General features: G+C 40.2%; 1 protein-coding gene and 1 long non-coding RNA gene across 7 annotated transcripts; both read left to right on the top strand.

Annotated features, from left to right (window-relative positions):
• The first annotated feature begins 1,802 nt into the window (after nucleotides 1–1,802).
• LOC144987723 (uncharacterized) lies at nucleotides 1,803–7,555 on the top strand. Of its 3 annotated transcripts, XM_078936958.1 has the most exons (16): nucleotides 1,803–2,018; nucleotides 2,119–2,254; nucleotides 3,423–3,518; nucleotides 3,953–4,315; nucleotides 4,505–4,600; nucleotides 4,683–4,912; nucleotides 5,013–5,191; nucleotides 5,270–5,357; nucleotides 5,460–5,807; nucleotides 5,889–6,006; nucleotides 6,071–6,162; nucleotides 6,247–6,361; nucleotides 6,564–6,653; nucleotides 6,745–6,906; nucleotides 7,014–7,193; nucleotides 7,269–7,555. In XM_078936958.1, the coding sequence occupies exons 1-16, from the start codon at nucleotides 1,950–1,952 to the stop codon at nucleotides 7,466–7,468; spliced, it is 2,562 nt and encodes an 853-aa protein (XP_078793084.1). In that variant the 5' UTR covers nucleotides 1,803–1,949; the 3' UTR covers nucleotides 7,469–7,555. The 3 variants fall into 3 exon arrangements, with proteins under 3 accessions (XP_078793084.1, XP_078793086.1, XP_078793085.1); XM_078936959.1 differs by lacking the exons at nucleotides 1,803–2,018; nucleotides 2,119–2,254 and adding an exon at nucleotides 2,925–3,043; XM_078936960.1 differs by lacking the exons at nucleotides 3,423–3,518; nucleotides 3,953–4,315.
• Nucleotides 7,556–8,652: 1,097 nt separating this feature from the next.
• Nucleotides 8,653–15,125, top strand: LOC111947163 (uncharacterized). 4 transcript variants are annotated; one of them, XR_013651481.1, is made up of 8 exons: nucleotides 8,653–9,591; nucleotides 11,038–11,256; nucleotides 11,327–11,495; nucleotides 11,913–12,203; nucleotides 12,419–12,472; nucleotides 13,649–13,716; nucleotides 13,871–13,914; nucleotides 14,973–15,125. It is a non-coding gene; the product is annotated as an uncharacterized LOC111947163 (long non-coding RNA). The 4 variants fall into 4 exon arrangements; XR_013651478.1 differs by having other exon boundaries at nucleotides 12,416–12,472; XR_013651479.1 differs by having other exon boundaries at nucleotides 8,653–9,990; nucleotides 12,416–12,472.
• The last annotated feature ends 2,305 nt before the right edge of the window (nucleotides 15,126–17,430 follow it).

Here is a 17,430-nt window from a genome sequence, read left to right as displayed (position 1 = left end):
ATCCATCCGCGGGACACTTGGCACCGGGCCGCGGGACACTAGGCATCGGTACCGATCCATCCGCGGCACACTTGGCACTGAGCGGCGGGACACTTGGCACCGGTACCGCGGGACACTAGGCACCGATCCATCGGCGGGACACTTGGCACCGGGCCGCGGGACACTAGGCACCGGTACCGATCCATCCGCGGGACACTTGGCACCGGGCCGCGGGACACTTGGCACCGGTACCGATCCATCCGCGGGACACTTGGCACCGGGCCGCGGGACACTTGGCACCGGGCCACGGGACACTTGGCACCGGTACCGATCCATCCGTGGGACACTTGGCACCGGGCCGCGGGACACTAGGCACCGGTTCCGATCCATCCGCGGGACACTTGGCACCGGGCCGCGGGACACTAGGCATCGGTACCGATCCATCCGCGGCACACTTGGCACTGAGCGGCGGGACACTTGGCACCGGTACCGCGGGACACTAGGCACCGATCCATCGGCGGGACACTTGGCACCGGGCCGCGGGACACTAGGCACCGGTACCGATCCATCCGCGGGACACTTGGCACCGGGCCGCGGGACACTTGGCACCGGTACCGATCCATCCGCGGCACACTTGGCACCGGGCCGCGGGACACTTGGCACCGGTACCGATCCATCCGCGGGACACTTGGCACCGGGCCACGGGACACTTGGCACCGGTACCGATCCATCCGTGGGACACTTGGCACCGGGCCGCGGGACACTAGGCACCGGTACCGATCCATCCGCGGCACACTTGGCACCGGGCCGCGGGACACTTGGCACCGGTACCGATCCATCCGCGGGACACTTGGCACCGGGCCGCGGGACACCGGTATCGATCCATCCGCGGAACACTTGGCACCGGGCCACGGGACACTAGGCACCGGGCCGCGGGACACTTGGCACCGGGCCGCGGGACACTTGGCACCGGTACCGATCCATCCGCGGGACACTTGGCACCGGGCCGCGGGACACTTGGCACCAGGCGGTCCGCGGAAAATTTTTGCACCGGGACGCACAGAAAGAAAAAATAATTTCCATTTTATTGTTTTATTTTTATTTTGAAATTTATTTTATTTTGAAAAGTGACCGGATAAAGTTGCACATGATTACACAGTAGATTTACGTTCATTATTATTATTACTTAAGAGAAAATACCCCCCCCCCCCCCCCCCGGTCCACGGTAAACGTGCCCCCCACCCCCCACCGGTCTGCGGTAAACGTGTCTTGCGTTTTACCGGTCTGCGGTTGGGGACCACTGTTTTACAACACTTGCGCATTCTTTTCTCGTTCATTTCTGTGGGTCACGTGACTGACAGGTTTCCTAGCAGGAGCCAGGACCCAAAATATAGCGGACATCGCCTGGGTTTTTGATGTGAATTTATTATTATTGGCTTTATAAACACTTTGTTTTATATCACTCAACAAAATAGTATCAACGGAACATTTTTATGTTGCTATGGTGGTAGCTACGGACGCTACCGGCGAACCGGAAGGAAGCCACGGTTTTCTTTTTTTTATTGAAAAAGACAATTGAGGTTAACGTTTGAGACAATTTACTGACTTTTGATTCGTTTTAATTGCTTTTACTGCGAGAAATGGACACTAAATTTATTAGTTTTATAGTAATGAGTTCTACTAAATGTTTTTATAGAAAATACCAAGACCAGTCAAAACCGGTGTCCTTTACACCGGCGTCCTAGCTACATTTTTTTTCTTCATACGATTTTTTCTTTGTCATATTTACAGATCCATCTCTAGGAAAAAGAAATTAAACTTTAGTGTAGCCACATGTCTTTTGAGTAATTTAAACAAAAAATATTTACACAAAGCAGGCTTGTTTCGTCAGTCCACGGGTTGGGCAACTAAATGGTGACACCCACTACCTATTTAAACCCCCTGGAGTTTTACATGCTTTGTGGATCGCGATGGAGCCGGTAGGGGACAAAGTCGATGACGCTTTATTTCTCGCAGACGCGCTTATAGAAGAATTCAAGGTGGGTTCGATTTCATTGAATTTTGTAAAAATGAAAAAAAAAAAACGTTTATTTATATAACCAGTGACATCGTGTATGTCTTTATAACTTTATTTTGTAGCGTAAACAGCCTGCAGCTGTACAACCGTCGGGAACAGGCCCAGTGACCTTTGTTAGACACGAGGAGGACGAGTATGGAAATCCTTTGCCTAAACGTCGTAGAACAGGAGAGCGGCGGAAACCTGTTTCATCCAAAAGTGAGTAAACCTGGTCACATTGCTTGTTGCACTTTTAAAACAACAAAGGAAAGGGGATGGAATCAAGGGAAGTAGGAAGCTGCTGACAAGATGGCCACACAAGGTTTGGCATCAGGCACACACGTGGCTTTCGCGGTACAAGTCTAGATTTGTTTTTGTAATTTTGGCAGAACCAGAATAGAATTGGGGGGGGGCTATTGATACCTCGATTTTTAAAAAGTACTCGGACACCATCCTTTTTGAAAAATTATATTTACATTAAATAAAAAAAACTCATTCAAACGCAATGCATTGTGGTCTAAACATGCCAATGTGGTGAGCATGGACGCACACTCGTTTTGGCAGACTTCCTAGGGGAGTTAAAGGGCACTGGCTTTTGGAATTTAGATTTGGAAAAAGTGGTTAGCTTATAGCACTTTAGGGTGAAAATGGTGAAACAATTTGGGCTACCATTCAGAGAACTAGACTAAGTGGCCCAACCCCCCTGGCGCTCCCGCTGCCCACAAGGCCAGTGACGGGGTGGGGGGACATCATCATCATCATCATCATCATCATCATCATCATAATAATAATAATAATAATAATAATAATAATAAAAAAATAGCCAATCATGATAGAAGGGGATAAGGCTGTGTGAAACGCCTCCATTTACTCCCACTCTAATAACAAGACCCCACTAGTTCTAAATCCTTTTTAGTCGTACAATACAAATATGGAAAACCTACTTTCCACTGTCTTTGTAAAGGGTGAACTGGAATTTGGCGAGGGATTACTGGAATTTAGTGAAAGGCAAGTTCATTTCAGTGTCTTTTTATTTATTTTTTTATCATGGGCGTTTTCTGTATTATAAAACACATATAGATTGTTTTAGTCTATATGATGCCTAACAGGCCAAGATGTTAGCAGGGTATTATCAAGGCTATCTATGCGTACACCATTCCAAGGACCACAATAATTACCTTTAATATGTTATTAAACTTGTCTCAATTAGGAAGTTCTGGATTTTGAGTAATGTGGCTAGAATTGAAAAACTGCTATAACTTTCTCCATAGTGCACTATCCAAAAATAAGCATTTGTTTCAGCTCTAGGATGCTAAGCAACCAGAACAGTGAAAGGCCTGTATGTCTGGCAGATAATTCTCTTTACTCGTGCTCTTATTTATTTCAGGAACTCCAACAATGGCTCAAAGTCCAAATGTAGACCAATTGTGCATGCCATCTACTAGTGGACAGCAGAGTGTGACAGAACCTTCTCACGATATAGGTAAGTTATTGATACAGTTGTCCTCAGAACTTTTTTTTTCTGAGAACAATTTAAAGTATATTAAAATGTAGTTGATCTACATAGTTTACCTCAATTTTTTTCTGTCTAAACAGTTGCTGCATGAATTCCCCTCAATCCATAACTGCTAAAAAACTATATAATGCAGGAATATCTAGTGGTTGGATGCTAAAATTCGGGCACCATGCTCACTACTTTTTTTTTTAAAGGCGAAGAAAGTCCTCAATTTCACAAAGTGAAAATCTAATTGATACAACCATTTTGCGACTGCCATTTATAAATCCATTATGCTCTGAAGATGAAAACATTGTCACGTATTCATAGCCTTTTGGAGTTCTTAATCACGTGGAACACATTTTCAGAATCTACTTTTACATACTGTAACACCCCCCCTGTTTCTTCTTTTTCCTCAATAGGGTCCCTCATCAAAGAGGTTCAAGACCTTCTGGGCCCCGCTGAAGACCCAACTCCATCACACTGGACGGCTAGGAAAGCTTCGTCCTTGGAAAAGTGGACAGTGTTGAGACCTTTTATGGTCGATCAGATGTTGCAATCTGGGAAGCCAAAAGGGGGACAATGCCATCACTGTCGCTCTCAGGTTGCAGTAATAGTGTGTCACGACTGTTTGCCAAGACCACTTTATTGTGCGTCATGTGATTTGGCTGTACATGACAGAGTACTTCACAACCGATCAGCGACGGTGGAGGGATTTTATAGGCCACTCCCACCAACCACTTTCATCAAGGAAGAGGGAGGAAAACTTACTTTCCACGAAAGAGGTACTTTTTCTCATTAAAATCACATGGGCCTTTTAAATTTGTTAAATAAATCAAAACCACCCTCAACGCTTGTTTAAAAATCTTAAAAAAAAAAAAAAAAAGATGCATTATTTTTTCCTTTGAGAAATAAAACACATTTGCAGATAATATTTTATGTTTTAACTAATATGAATTGTTTACTTTTACAAGCATGCCTTTTGCCTGTCGTCCTTCCCTGCTGTGACTGCTCTACTGGTCAAACAGAATTTTCTGCAGGAAAACAAGTGATTCTGATTGGAATGAATGGTAATGTTCCTTTCTTCTTTTTTTCAAAATAATAGTCTTTCAAAGTTATACTGTAATAAAATGTGATTTATTTATTTTAAAGGACGATACAACCTATCCCTGCCAAATGTTACCTGTTCCTGTGGAAAAACCTGGGATGTTGGCATTGGTGATTTGGTTGAAAGTGGATATTGGCCAGCCACAGTACATTTTGAGACTTTATATACAGTGGATTTGTTCACATCATATGAAGATCTTAAAATTACTGCACCAGGAATGTCAAGGCATGCTTTTGTCGGAATGCTTGAACAGCGCACTAAAGTCTTTGGTCGAGTAAGTTACATAATTGAGGCAACAACTGTGTTTTACATTGACTGTTGTATCTTTAACTTTTGTCTTTTTTTTGTTTTCTTTTCGTTTTGTTTTGAACCAGAGTGGAAAAATATGTGGCGACACCATGCAGAAATCTTTTCTGGAGTGGTCCTATGCCAAATTTGAAGTTGAGAGGCTGTCACTGGTGCATCACTTTAAGTGCCCAGCATGCACCCCCTCCATGTTGGCTGTTGCAGTGGATGGGAACCGCAAACTTTACCGCTTCAGAAGCCAACCAGGGTATGGGGTAAACATTTTCAATGTTATGTTGAATTTTCTATGGATGTAATTTTAACATGTTTTTTTTTTTTCCATTAGACCTGATGGATTTTTTGACGGTGTTTTTTTGGCGAAAGATACAGAGGTGGCCTCTTTTGTGGACTATATCCATGGTGCAACACGACATGTAAGGTCGACTTTTTTAAAAGTGTATTAAGTTTCTCAAAATATTCCATGCATCTTAATATACAACAATCAAATTTGTATATCTTTTGGTCATCTGTAATAGAATCCTGGAAAGGGAAGATGTGGAGGAGGCGAGTGGTTAGCAGCACGAGAGTCCTCTCACAAATCTGCCAGCAAAGTGGATGAGGAAGGTGTTGAGGTTGCTGTGTGCCGTCATGGGGTCTTGTTGAAAGGACTCAATATGTTCCGTGGAGAAATTTTTGCATATCCTCTCTTTCTCCAAAAAGAACTTGCTGCTCAGAATGTAGGGTTTTTCTGCTCCGATGTGGTGTGCAAATATTGGCCATATCTGCAGAAGGTTGTGCGCCACTGTCCTGAACTACAGGGGTTGTTGACAATGCATCCTTTCCTCTCAATCATGCATGCTAAAGCACATTCCTGGATGTGTGAGGTAATGATTGCCAACCTCTTTTGCACTATCACTCCAGATATTAAACTCAATGCTAACGGAAACAAATCACATTTGTTGCAGTTGCAGTGGGGAGGTCGAAACCAAGAGGGAGCAGGAATAACAATGGGGGAGGAGGTTGAGCAAGTGAACAGCTTCCTGTCTCGGGCAGCCATATGTTCTAAATACATGTCCAAAGCTGGTAAGTATATTATAAAAATGTATTGTTTTTTGTTATGCTGGGCTAATATATGTTGTGCTTGAAGTACGCACAGATATCCTTACGATACAGGCTATTGGATGGAACAAGCGGAAGGTGGAAAAGCTTGACCAGATTCTAGCAAAAAGATACATCAAGGTAAAAACTAGACATCCATTTTCCATGACTCTTAGACTTCTTTCATTCAAACACTGTTCAACAATGTTGCAATATTTTTGACAGACCGCACAAAGGATTTCTGAAGCATTGGCAGATCTTGACCAACTAACTAAAGAGCTGTCGATACAAGAAGACACTGTCCAGCAATGGGTGTCTGATGTAAAAAATTGGGCTGCAGGTACTGTGAAGCTTATTGGGGGAAAAAAATTATAGACAGACAGACACACAAAAATTGTTCTTTTTTTTTTAATTCCAATGACATTTATATTAGTAAACCTCCAAATGAATGCCTTTTTATAGAATTTTGGCCCAAGTCAAACTGTCAAAGCACCTTGTGTTCTTCAAATAATTTTAATTACTTCTACTTTTCTCCCCACAAGATTCAACTGGTCATAATGACCTTGAAAAAACCATTGAAGGACTGTATCTGAGCATTAAACAGAGGAAATATGAATTGTATCGCAAGGCTGGTGAGGGGAAAAAAATAAAAAGTTATTGAAAATGTCTGAAATACTCTTGTAAGATAAAGCTGGGTATGCATGAACTTTTTTTCCCCTCTAGATGGCAACAAACGGCGTCATCTATTACGAAAGAAGATTGCTACAGAAAAGAGAGCCTTAGACGATGCCATCACAAAACGAAACACTGATTTGTCTGAAACAGAGAAATTACCTTCTTCTGATGTGCTTTTGGCTCATGAGAACTATTTCTGGCCTTGGGAATGTACGTTTTTTTTGTTTTGTTTTTTTATTCAACAAAAAACTTTAATACCTAACTTTAGATGAATTTTAATGGGGATTTGAAATGACTGTAACTGTGCTGAATTTTAGGTCATGGTGACATGGTTAAGAAGAAGCAGCTATTTGACAAGGTAATGCTGCTGACCAGGTTGAAAGAAGAGAAGGTCATTGTGGTTCGGGAAGTTAAGCAGCACTGGGAGTACCTAAGGAATGCGGTTGGGATGCTTGAAGAGCTTTCTTCTCAGATTTCTGAAGGGATCACTGAGCAAAGTTGGTAAAACATTCTTTTATAAATGAAAATATGGAAAGACACTTGATTTTAATTTGTCTTTTTGTCATCGTCAGGCAACACTGACGCCTTGACAGAGCAAGGACGAGAGGGGCTACTGTGTTTGCTGAAAAGAAGGTCGACAGAACTCCGTGCTCGACAGGATGCTGCACGCAAAATATACCAGAATGTTTTGGGATTGCAAGCATTGTGTTTAGATGACTCTTCCACAGATGAGGAAAACTTAGACAGTAGTTCCTCGGATGAAGATATTTGACACCGCCATGCCCACCCCACCCCCAAATGTCTCCAGAAGAACATAAGTAAACTGTGATAATTGACCAATAAATTCTCTTGAATGAAATTGGTGGATTTTTAATTTTGCACTACTCTTTTTACATTGCATAATTTAAAGGTATTATTAAACTAGTTCTGATATGGATATTATACTATATGTATGTATATGTGTATACATATATGTAGGTATGTACAGTGAGGTCAATAAGTATTTGATCACCCTGTGATTTAGCAAGTTCTCCCCCTTAGGAAACATGGAGGGGTCTAAAATTTTTCCATTTCCACAGTGAGAGCCAGAATCTAAAGAAACATTCAGAAATCGCATACGATTTTTGTAAACAATTTATTTGTATATTACTGTTACAAATAAGTATTTGAGCACTTAATTATCAGAGATTTCTGACCAGCAAAGACTTGCAGTTCTGCTTTTAAATAGGGCAATTGCCAAGCAGCTTGGTGAGAAAAGGACAACTGTTGGAGCAATTGTCAGAAAATAGAAGAGGCTAATGATGACTGTCAATGTCCCTCGGACTGGGGCCCCTCGCAAGATCTCATCTCGTGGGGTATGGATGATGCGAAGGAAGGTGAAGAATCAGCCCAGGATTACACGGGAGGAGCTGGTCAATGACCTGAAGAGAGCTGGGACCACTGTTTCCAAGGCTATAAGTAATACATTGAAACGTCATGGTTTAAAATCATGTATCGCACGGAAGGTTCCCCTGCTGAAGTCAGCCCATGTCAACGCCCGTCTGAGGTCTGGCAATGACCATCTTGATGATCCAGACGAGTCATTGGAGAAAGTCTTGTGGTCTGAGACCAATATAGCACTTTTTGGTCTCAAATATATTCAGTGTGTTTGGAGGAGAAAGAAGAAGCATCATCCCAAGAACACCATACCTACAGTGAAGCACGGAGGTGGAAGCATCATGCTCTGAGGGTGTTTTTCTGCATAAGGGACAGGACGACTGCACTGTATTAAGGAGAGGATGAACAGGGCTCTGTGTTGTGAGATATTGGGCAAAAACCTCCTAACCTCTGTCAGAGCGTTGTAGATGGGTCGTGGCTGGGTCTTTCATCATGACAATGACCCGAAGCAAACAGCCAAGAAAACCAAGGAGTGGTTCCGTAAGAAGCATATCAAGGTAAGGTGGAGTGAAGTGGCCTAGCCAGTCTCCAGACCTAAATCCAATAGAGAATCTTTGGAGGGAGCTGAAACTCCGTGTTGCTCAGCGACAGCCCCGAACCCCGACAGATCTAAAGAAGATCTGTAGAGGAGTGGGCCAAAATCCCTAATGCAGTGTGTATTAACCTAGTGAAGAAATATATGAACCGTTTGACCTCTGTAATTGATTAACAACGGCTTCTGTACCAAATATCAAAGTTGTTTAACTCAAGTGATCAAAAACGTATTTGTCACAGACTTTTACAAAGAAATTGTACAACGTGATTTCTGAATGTTTCTTCAGATTCTGTCTCTCACTGTGGAAATGCACATATGATGAAAAATTTAGACACCTCCATGTTTTAAAATTGTGAGAACTTGCTGAATCACAGGGTGATCAAATACTTATTGACCTCACTGTATATATATCAATGTTACTGTTTTTCTTGGAAAACAATGGATCACACATAGGATGTATGATCCATCCCCTTGGGTCCAACCTGAAGCTAAGTATCAGGAGCTGAACATACGTACATTATTTTTTGGGAGTAAATGGCAATATGCAATTTGAATTGATCTCAAGACCTCATCTCTCACATCCACATAAAATTTTGATCATACCGAAAACGTTTAACCCCTTGATATCCATTGATGCACATATGCATATCCATTCCAATATATTTAAATTTTTTCCGCAGGTGTAAATTAATTTAGATGTTAATAGGTAAACAATGTATGAAATTCATAAATTATATATTTTAATGTGACAGGCTCTGAAAGTTTTCAAAGCTAAAGTTTAATTCTATATCAAATGAAAGTATAAAAAGGGGCCTATGCTTTGTTCTTGAGCGCTTGCTTTGAAGAGGGGGAGGGGCGGCAATGACTGCGCGTGAGTAGTTAAAGGACTGGCTTGCCAAGAAGCTGATGCAAGACTACAAACGGTAAGAAATGAACATACATCGGGAAATCTAAACTATTTGAACTTTAAAATAAATACCAATAATCTATAATTTTTTCTGGTCATGCAAGCTTTACCTCTTAGCTAATATTTCAGCTAACCCACGCATGACACAAGTCAAGCAGAACTAACCCCCCCCACGAACAATATTTTCAGTGACAGTTAACTTTAATGACGGTGTATTACTTTTGTAATTTAGAATTTTAGTTTATAAAATTAATACATCTCTAGACGGAGTCATACTGTTGAATGACATTAGCTAATCTGGCCCGGGTTCTGGCAGCACGCGGGTCGGTCGGTGCCAGCTAATGAAACTACCTCATATCGATCGCAAGGGTGCTTCTTTGTTGGTCAGAACCTAAACAAAGACGTAGGCAGCAGGGTAAGACACGACAACTAGTTCTAACATAAAGAGAAGAATGTAATGAGAAATTGTTTTTCCGGTTTCGGAGTAGTAATGTTTTTGAAATGCTGGTGGAACGGTTTAGCACCATTTTGGTAATATGTCATAACTGATAATTACTACAAACAAAGTAACTGCCCATTGATTGCTGATTGACAGTACTGCCACAACACAATATCTGGTTTCTGCTATATGTAAATGCTATGTACTTTTGGGATCTTTGTAGTACGTAGTTGTGAAAAATATAATTGTCAATAACCAATAACAACCTACCACAAACATGTGCTTGGTTGTTTAAATTTACAGCTAGTTGTGAATTTCAATGTGAACACTACAATTTATCTAAACACCTTCTCTTAAGTTTTACATTTTAAGTAAATCATTATATAGAACATCTTTCATTTTGACTAATTGTGGAACATACAAAATAAAGTCAATGTATATCTGAAGATAATTTCTATTTCTGTTTATTATTTACATATAGTAAAAGAGTGAAGCAATTGCAGTTTATTTTGACTTAAAAGACTTCATGTTAATTTTCCATTTAACAGGGGTACTAAATAAAGTTAAACTTGACCACATTTAACAATGACTTTATTTTTTCTATTGTCATATCAAATTTGATATGAAGAAGTGTATTCTACAATTCATGAATGAATATTTTGAATAAAATATGAAGTACTAAAGTTAAGACTAGGTCCTCTGTAGGTTTATGTTATTGAAAGCAAACACCCACGAAATTAATAGGTTACAAACAAACAATTAAATGGAATTTCTGCTGTGCCCCAATTTCAACACCTTAGATAGAAACAGCATGTCATTAAGTTTATTTGTTTATATGTTTTTTATGCTGGAAAATAATGCAAATCCAGTGGTTCGACTCCAGAACACAAATGTAAGTTTGTTTGACTAGTCGATCAAATGTATAGTATATACTATTGAACTTAAGTGGGTTTTTTAAATTCAATTTCAGTGTTAATTTTTTTCAAAACATATTTTCTATATATATTTTATATATATTCACAGGTCAAGATGCCACGAGGATCTACAACAAAACTTTGTGTCAGCTGCAAAGCTGTGATTGGTGTGGCAACTAAGACATGTAAAGTATGCCAAACAATCCAGCCAATGAGGCAAAGGCTTGCCAAAAAACTGGAGAAGTTTCAATCCAAAAAGGAGACTTGGTTGCAAAAACACAAGAAAAACAAAACCACCACACATGTTTTGGATGAGGCATCGGTTTTGGTACGTGTTTTATGTCTGCAATTGTATTTTATAATTTTAGTTATTACTGATGATGTAACAATTTTTTTAGGTGGAAAAGTTGAATACTTTGGGACAAAAAGCCGTTGTGTTTATTGCCAGACCTGGAAAGAAAACATCTACGTGGCATACACATGTCATTCACCCTAGGTGGCAATTAACCGATCAAGCTGGACAGTGTCTGGACCGCATGAAAGACCTATATGAGCTAATGATCAATGGTAAGTATTTCTGTCTGAAAATGTTTATTATTTCAGCCCAGTTTGTTCCTAGGATTAGTGCATTCAAATTTGTCATTATTTCTAGAGGTAGAAAAAATAATAACGTTTGACTAATCTAAAACACTTGGAGTATATAGTGATATATTTTTCACGGTTATTGTGCTGCTTTATTTGTCACTTTTGATTTGATTAACTTTAGTTTTTATAGTACCGGTATTATTTTATTCTGTAGAAGGAATTGTAGTACATTAAATCTATCCAATGTGTTGGAATAAATGTATATCTGATCTAAAAAAGTAAAACAAGTTGTAAAATTGTGATATGTTTAAATTTAGCAAATGTATTTCAAGACAAAAAAAATTATATGCATAACAAGACAACTGCATTTAGATTATTTTATTTATTTTCCCCATTGAGGTTGGACGAGCCTTCAAATGCCCTCTGGTCCAGTCATCCAGCCTTCAGCCTCACCAGCCATTCAACCTTCAACTGCACCATCCATCCAGCCTTCAGCCTCACCAGCCATTCAACCTTCAACTGCACCATCCATCCAGCCTTCAGCCTCACCAGCCATTCAACCTTCAACTGCACCATCCATCCAGCCTTCAGCCTCACCAGCCATTCAACCTTCAACTGCACCATCCATCCAGCCTTCAGCCTCACCAGCCATTCAACCTTCAACTGCATCATCCATCCAGCCTTCAACCAGTATGCAGATTCATAACATTTTAATAATATGGTGACGTAGTCTTCTGAAATACATGTTAAAACCACAACATATTGTAAGATGTTGAAATGGTGTCAAAAGAGCATTCTTTTTGTTTATTTAAATCACACTGGAAAAACTGTGGGCTTAAATGTTTGCATAATATTAATTGAAATCAACAATATAATTTACAGAAAATGTTCTTTATTTCTAGCAGGTGTTCCAGCAAAGAAAAAGAAAAAAAGAGATAACAAGAAAGATTCACCTGGAGGTAAATGGGTTATCTTTTATTTGCTATCAACAGCTTCAGATACAAACATAGACAATGTTATTGTATCTTCTAAATGACATGCTTAATGACCTTAGTCAACTATTTAAAATTGAGGTTACCTTTATGTGGACTTAACAGAGTTATGTGTTCCTCACAAGGATACTTAAAATGCTAGCAGCAAAAAATTGACAAACAGTAATAACAAAAAGACTAGAAAAAGAAAATAAAAAGCTAATGTTCTATTAACAAAAAAGAAATTGCTGCAACATATCTAAAATTATATTTTATATATATACATAAAATATAATTTCAGTTATGTTGCAGCAATTTCTTTTTTGTTAATAGAACATTAGCTTTTTTATATATATGTGTGTGTATATATATATATATATATAAAATATACTTTCAGTTATGTTGCAGCAGATTAATTTAACTTTTTGATAGTTTGACTGTCAAATCTATATTAATATCATATATTTAATTGACATTATTTTTACATGTAACTTGTTCATGAAAAAATAAATGTGACATTCATAATCTACTTTTGCGAAGAAGGTCATGTTATCATTAGGATTTGTTAGTATGTTGTGTGAAATGTTTGCAAAATCACTCAAAAAGTGATTTACAGGTTTTGACTTAATTTTCAGCAACAGTTATAAATGACCTAAGGAAAAACTGTTGTGATCTGGCCATTTCTTTGTTTTTTTTGAACATATACAAATACTGTGTAGTAGCTTATAACCACAACTAAATGGTGAAGCTGTGCATGCTATAAGTGCTTCTAATTAGTGATGGAGAAAACAAAGCTTCCCAAAGCTCTAAATTCAACTGTTTCAAAAAAAAGTTTAGTGTTTGAGAAGCATTTGTCTCAATGAAAATCAGCTGGCCAGACTTCATTACTGCTTCAAAATAAGAAGGCAATAAGAAGACAGTGAACTGAGATAGTAATTAGTTATTTGATGCTATACAGCTTTAAAAAAAAAAAATTTTATAATTTAGTTGTCACCGACTATGTGTCCATGTATAAAATACATTACAGCATTTAGTGTTTGCTTTTGCAAAACCACAGACAACATGAAGTTTCATTTGGAAATTCATCATACAAATGTTTTCCCAAACATTTTCCTACTGTTTACTTTCTTTGAAACCTTTATATTGTGCTTTTTATATTTTCAGAGTGCAGCCATGGGGGAGAAGATCAGTTTTACCCAGTGAAGCAGGTCTTGAAGACAAAAAAGCAGAAGGTTATTTTTATTTCTTATCTGAAGTAGAAATGTGTACTTTTCATCTGCCTTTCATATGAATGTATGAAATACAATTTACGGCATCACAATTCTTAAGTGTAATAATATGATGGCCTATGTTTAAAAAATCATTTTTTAAATTTACTTTTATCAGGGGAAATTAATGGAGTTTGTTGAATGGGAGCCATGTTCCATGTGGTATGTATAATTTTTTTTTGTTTATTTATAGATTGTATAAGAGGAGGCTGTGCATGATGTGGAGCCAGTGTAGTTATTAGCCTTGTAGCAGTGCTCTGGACCACCTGAAAACATTCATGTGATTTCCTATTTAAACATGTAGCTATTAAGTTACAAATAATACAGCATGATAAAATTAATGCATGGGAAATCATATCCCTTTTAGATTTTGATACAGTTGGACTCAATTTGACAATAGTTCTTATATGATTAAAAGACAAACACTGAACCAGAGACATGAGACAAGACTCTACACCAGGGGTGTCAAACTCATTTTCACCGAGGGCCACATCAGCAAAGTGGTTGTCCTCAAAGGGCCAGATATAATTTATACATGTAAGTAAATGTAATAAAAAATAAATTTAGCTACTCCTTAATGTGGAATAACTTATTATGTATTTAGTATAACTTTTTAAAATGACAATTTCAGTTGCATAGAAAACATATGTTTGCTTGTTACTCCAGCATAAATCTTTTTAAATTTGATTCTATCAGGTTAGGTTATATGGAAAGTGTTTAAGTCCTAATATATAGCCCAATCTGATATTTCAAGTCAGATTCCCCCTAGATATGAATAAATACACACCAATTTTTTATTTTTTATTTAAGAAATTTAAAACTTTTATGCTTTTGGGGGCCACTTAAAATGACAAGGCAGGCCACATTTGGCCCGCGGGCCTGGAGTTTGTCACATTTGCTCTAGAGACTCTAGAGACAGGGTCCAGGGTTACCCCAAGGTTCCTGACTAAAGAGTTAATTAACAAATTAGGCAAGGATACTTAATTGTCGCAGGGACATATTTTCAGGGGAACAAACAAGGACATAAACAATATATAATATACATATGACCATACAAATGTGTCAGTCAAATTAGAAAATGATAAATGAATTTGCAGTAACATAACTGTGAGCATGGTAGCATAAAGTACAAACTGGAGTTCACTGGAGCTTGTTGTCTTTTATTGTAATGTTGTCATTAACCGTTTTTATGTATTCATTGATTTATGTATTTTTTGCAGTGGGAAAACATGGTCTCCACAGTGGGTGGAAAAAAGGAACACCAAAAAATAAACCCCAAAGGCACCTCTGTTGATCAGATTGACCTTTTAAATTATTATTGTTGTTTGTGTTACTGCTTTCTAATTGTTGTTAATAAAAATGTTCAAATGAAAGGGTTTGATCTACATTTTTTATTGCTCAACATGCTCACATGTATGATATACCATAGAGGTAGGACACATTTGTTGTGAAATTATAAACAAAAGTTTACAATAAAAAACATACAAAAAATTTGTCATATAACCAGATATCAGGTTTTTGTGTTGGATTGTCACAGCTATGGCAATTGCAAATGATCATACCTCAAGTTATAATGATACATACTTAATAGTAAATCATTTTTGGTATTTAGTATAATGAAATAAGAGCAAAGATGTAATGCATGGAGCTGTATTGTGCAACCTAAATAGATGAATGTATATTTGAGGTAAAAAAAAAAAAAAAACACACTGTTCTTCCAGGTCGTCATTTGCCTTTTTAGCTTCCCCCATTTATTAATTATACAGACGTATATTCTTTACAATTTCAAAGACAGATAAAAGAAATAGCATTTATAAAAGAAAAACCTTGGAATCATAAACATAAACCAAGTGGTAAACGTAGATTGTCAGTTTATTTCAGTAAAGCAATTAAAACGAATCAAAAGTCAGTATGAATAATCAAAATAGCGTTTTCCCCCAAAACAAAAAGTTACTTCCGAACGCAAGACACATGGGTAGTACCGTTTTAGTGGGTTGAGTTGAGTTTGTGAAATCTAATTGCATTCCTCTTGTGAAAAGCTGTTTTCGAGTAAAAGTAATAATAATTTGACACAATAATAACCGCAAATTAACCGTGGCTTCCTTCCGGTTCGCCGGTAGCGTCCGTAGCTACCACCATAGCAACATAAAAATGTTCCGTCGATACTATTTTGTTGAGTTATATGAAGGAATGTCCCGCGGCCCGGTACCGGTCCGCGGCCCGGTGCCTAGTGTCCCGCGGCCCGGTGCCAAGTGTCCCGCGGATGGATCGGTACCGGTGCCAAGTGTCCCGTGGATGGATCGGTACCGGTGCCAAGTGTCCCGTGGCCCGGTGCCAAGTGTTCCGCGGATGGATCGATACCGGTGCCAAGTGTCCCGCGGACCGGTGCCAAGTGTCCCGCGGATGGATCGGTACCGGTGCTTAGTGTCCTGCGGCCCGGTGCCAAGTGTCCCGCGGATGGATCGGTACCGGTGCCAAGTGTCCCGCGGCCCGGTGCCAAGTGTCCCGTGGCCCGGTGCCAAGTGTTCCGCGGATGGATCGATACCGGTGCCAAGTGTCCCGCGGCCCGGTGCCAAGTGTCCCGCGGATGGATCGGTACCGGTGCCTAGTGTCCCGCGGCCCGGTGCCTAGTGTCCCGCGGATGGATCGGTACCGGTGCCTAGTGTCCCGTGGATGGATCGGTACCGGTGCCAAGTTTCCCGTGGCCCGGTGCCAAGTGTCCCGCGGATGGATCGGTACCGGTGCCAAGTGTCCCGTGGCCCGGTGCCAAGTGTCCCGCGGATGGATCGGTACCGGTGCCAAGTGTCCCGTGGCCCGGTGCCAAGTGTCCCGCGGATGGATCGGTACCGGTGCCAAGTGTCCCGTGGCCCGGTGCCAAGTGTCCCGCGGCCCGGTGCCAAGTGTCCCGCGGATGGATCGGTACCGGTGCCTAGTGTCCCGCGGCCCGGTGCCAAGTGTCCCGTGGATGGATCGGTACCGGTGCCTAGTGTCCCGCAGCCGGGTGCCAAGTGTCCCGCAGCCCGGTGCCAAGTGTTCCGCGGATGGATCGGTACCGGTGCCAAGTGTCCCGAGGCCCGGTGGCTTGGGACCACTGTTGTAAAATAAAGACGTTTCGCCCTGTGGACTAACGTAGGTGTAAACGTTTGTTTTTCACAATTTAGAGCCCCTAAAAAAACGTTTTCACAGAGCGAAAAAAGATAACTAAAAACTGCATTTTTATAAAAGCCTTCTGAAAGTAAATGGTATATTTCTCACTAGAAATGTTGTCAGAATAAAGATTAGTCCTTAAAAAATCCTGTTTTGTGGGATTTTCTACCGAAAAATGAACGAGCATCCGCCATGTTTTTTTTCACGGCAGGCAAAACCTCAGAAGTCACGTGATCCTGAGAAGGCTAATAGAAAATGAATAGGAAAATGAAACGTAAGTGTCTCACAAGTTACGGGCCGTTTTTGTGAACCTGTCACGTATTTCCATGTGGACAAATGTAGCTACTACACATTTTAGGATGAGACTGGGTTGTCTCAGAGTGTGTGTCCCGATCACAGCGAGTCTTCCCGACGTCTGGCGGTCCCGACGTCTGGCGGTCCCGGCGTCCCACTCGCGCCCCGCGTGCATGCGCCTGCTGTCGGTGTGCGACTGCCTTTGGCTTTCCTCCTCAGGACTTTTATAAGTCCCTC

This window comes from Oryzias latipes, chromosome 19 (genome assembly GCF_053564925.1).
Source record: "Oryzias latipes strain Hd-rR chromosome 19, Olatipes_Hd-rR_3.1".
Classification (NCBI taxonomy): Eukaryota; Metazoa; Chordata; class Actinopteri; order Beloniformes; family Adrianichthyidae; genus Oryzias; species Oryzias latipes.
Note: the sequence above shows the minus strand (reverse complement) of the source record. Positions and strands in the feature narration are given on the sequence as shown.

Excerpts from the sequence above, each read along its gene's own strand:
- LOC144987723 (XM_078936958.1), top strand. The coding sequence starts at position 1,950 with ATGGAGCCGGTAGGGGACAAAGTCGATGACGCTTTATTTCTCGCAGAC. Across the intron at positions 2,019-2,118 it reads CGCTTATAGAAGAATTCAAG|CGTAAACAGCCTGCAGCTGT; the intron begins GTGGGTTCGATT and ends TTTATTTTGTAG. Across the intron at positions 6,362-6,563 it reads TGTAAAAAATTGGGCTGCAG|ATTCAACTGGTCATAATGAC; the intron begins GTACTGTGAAGC and ends TCTCCCCACAAG.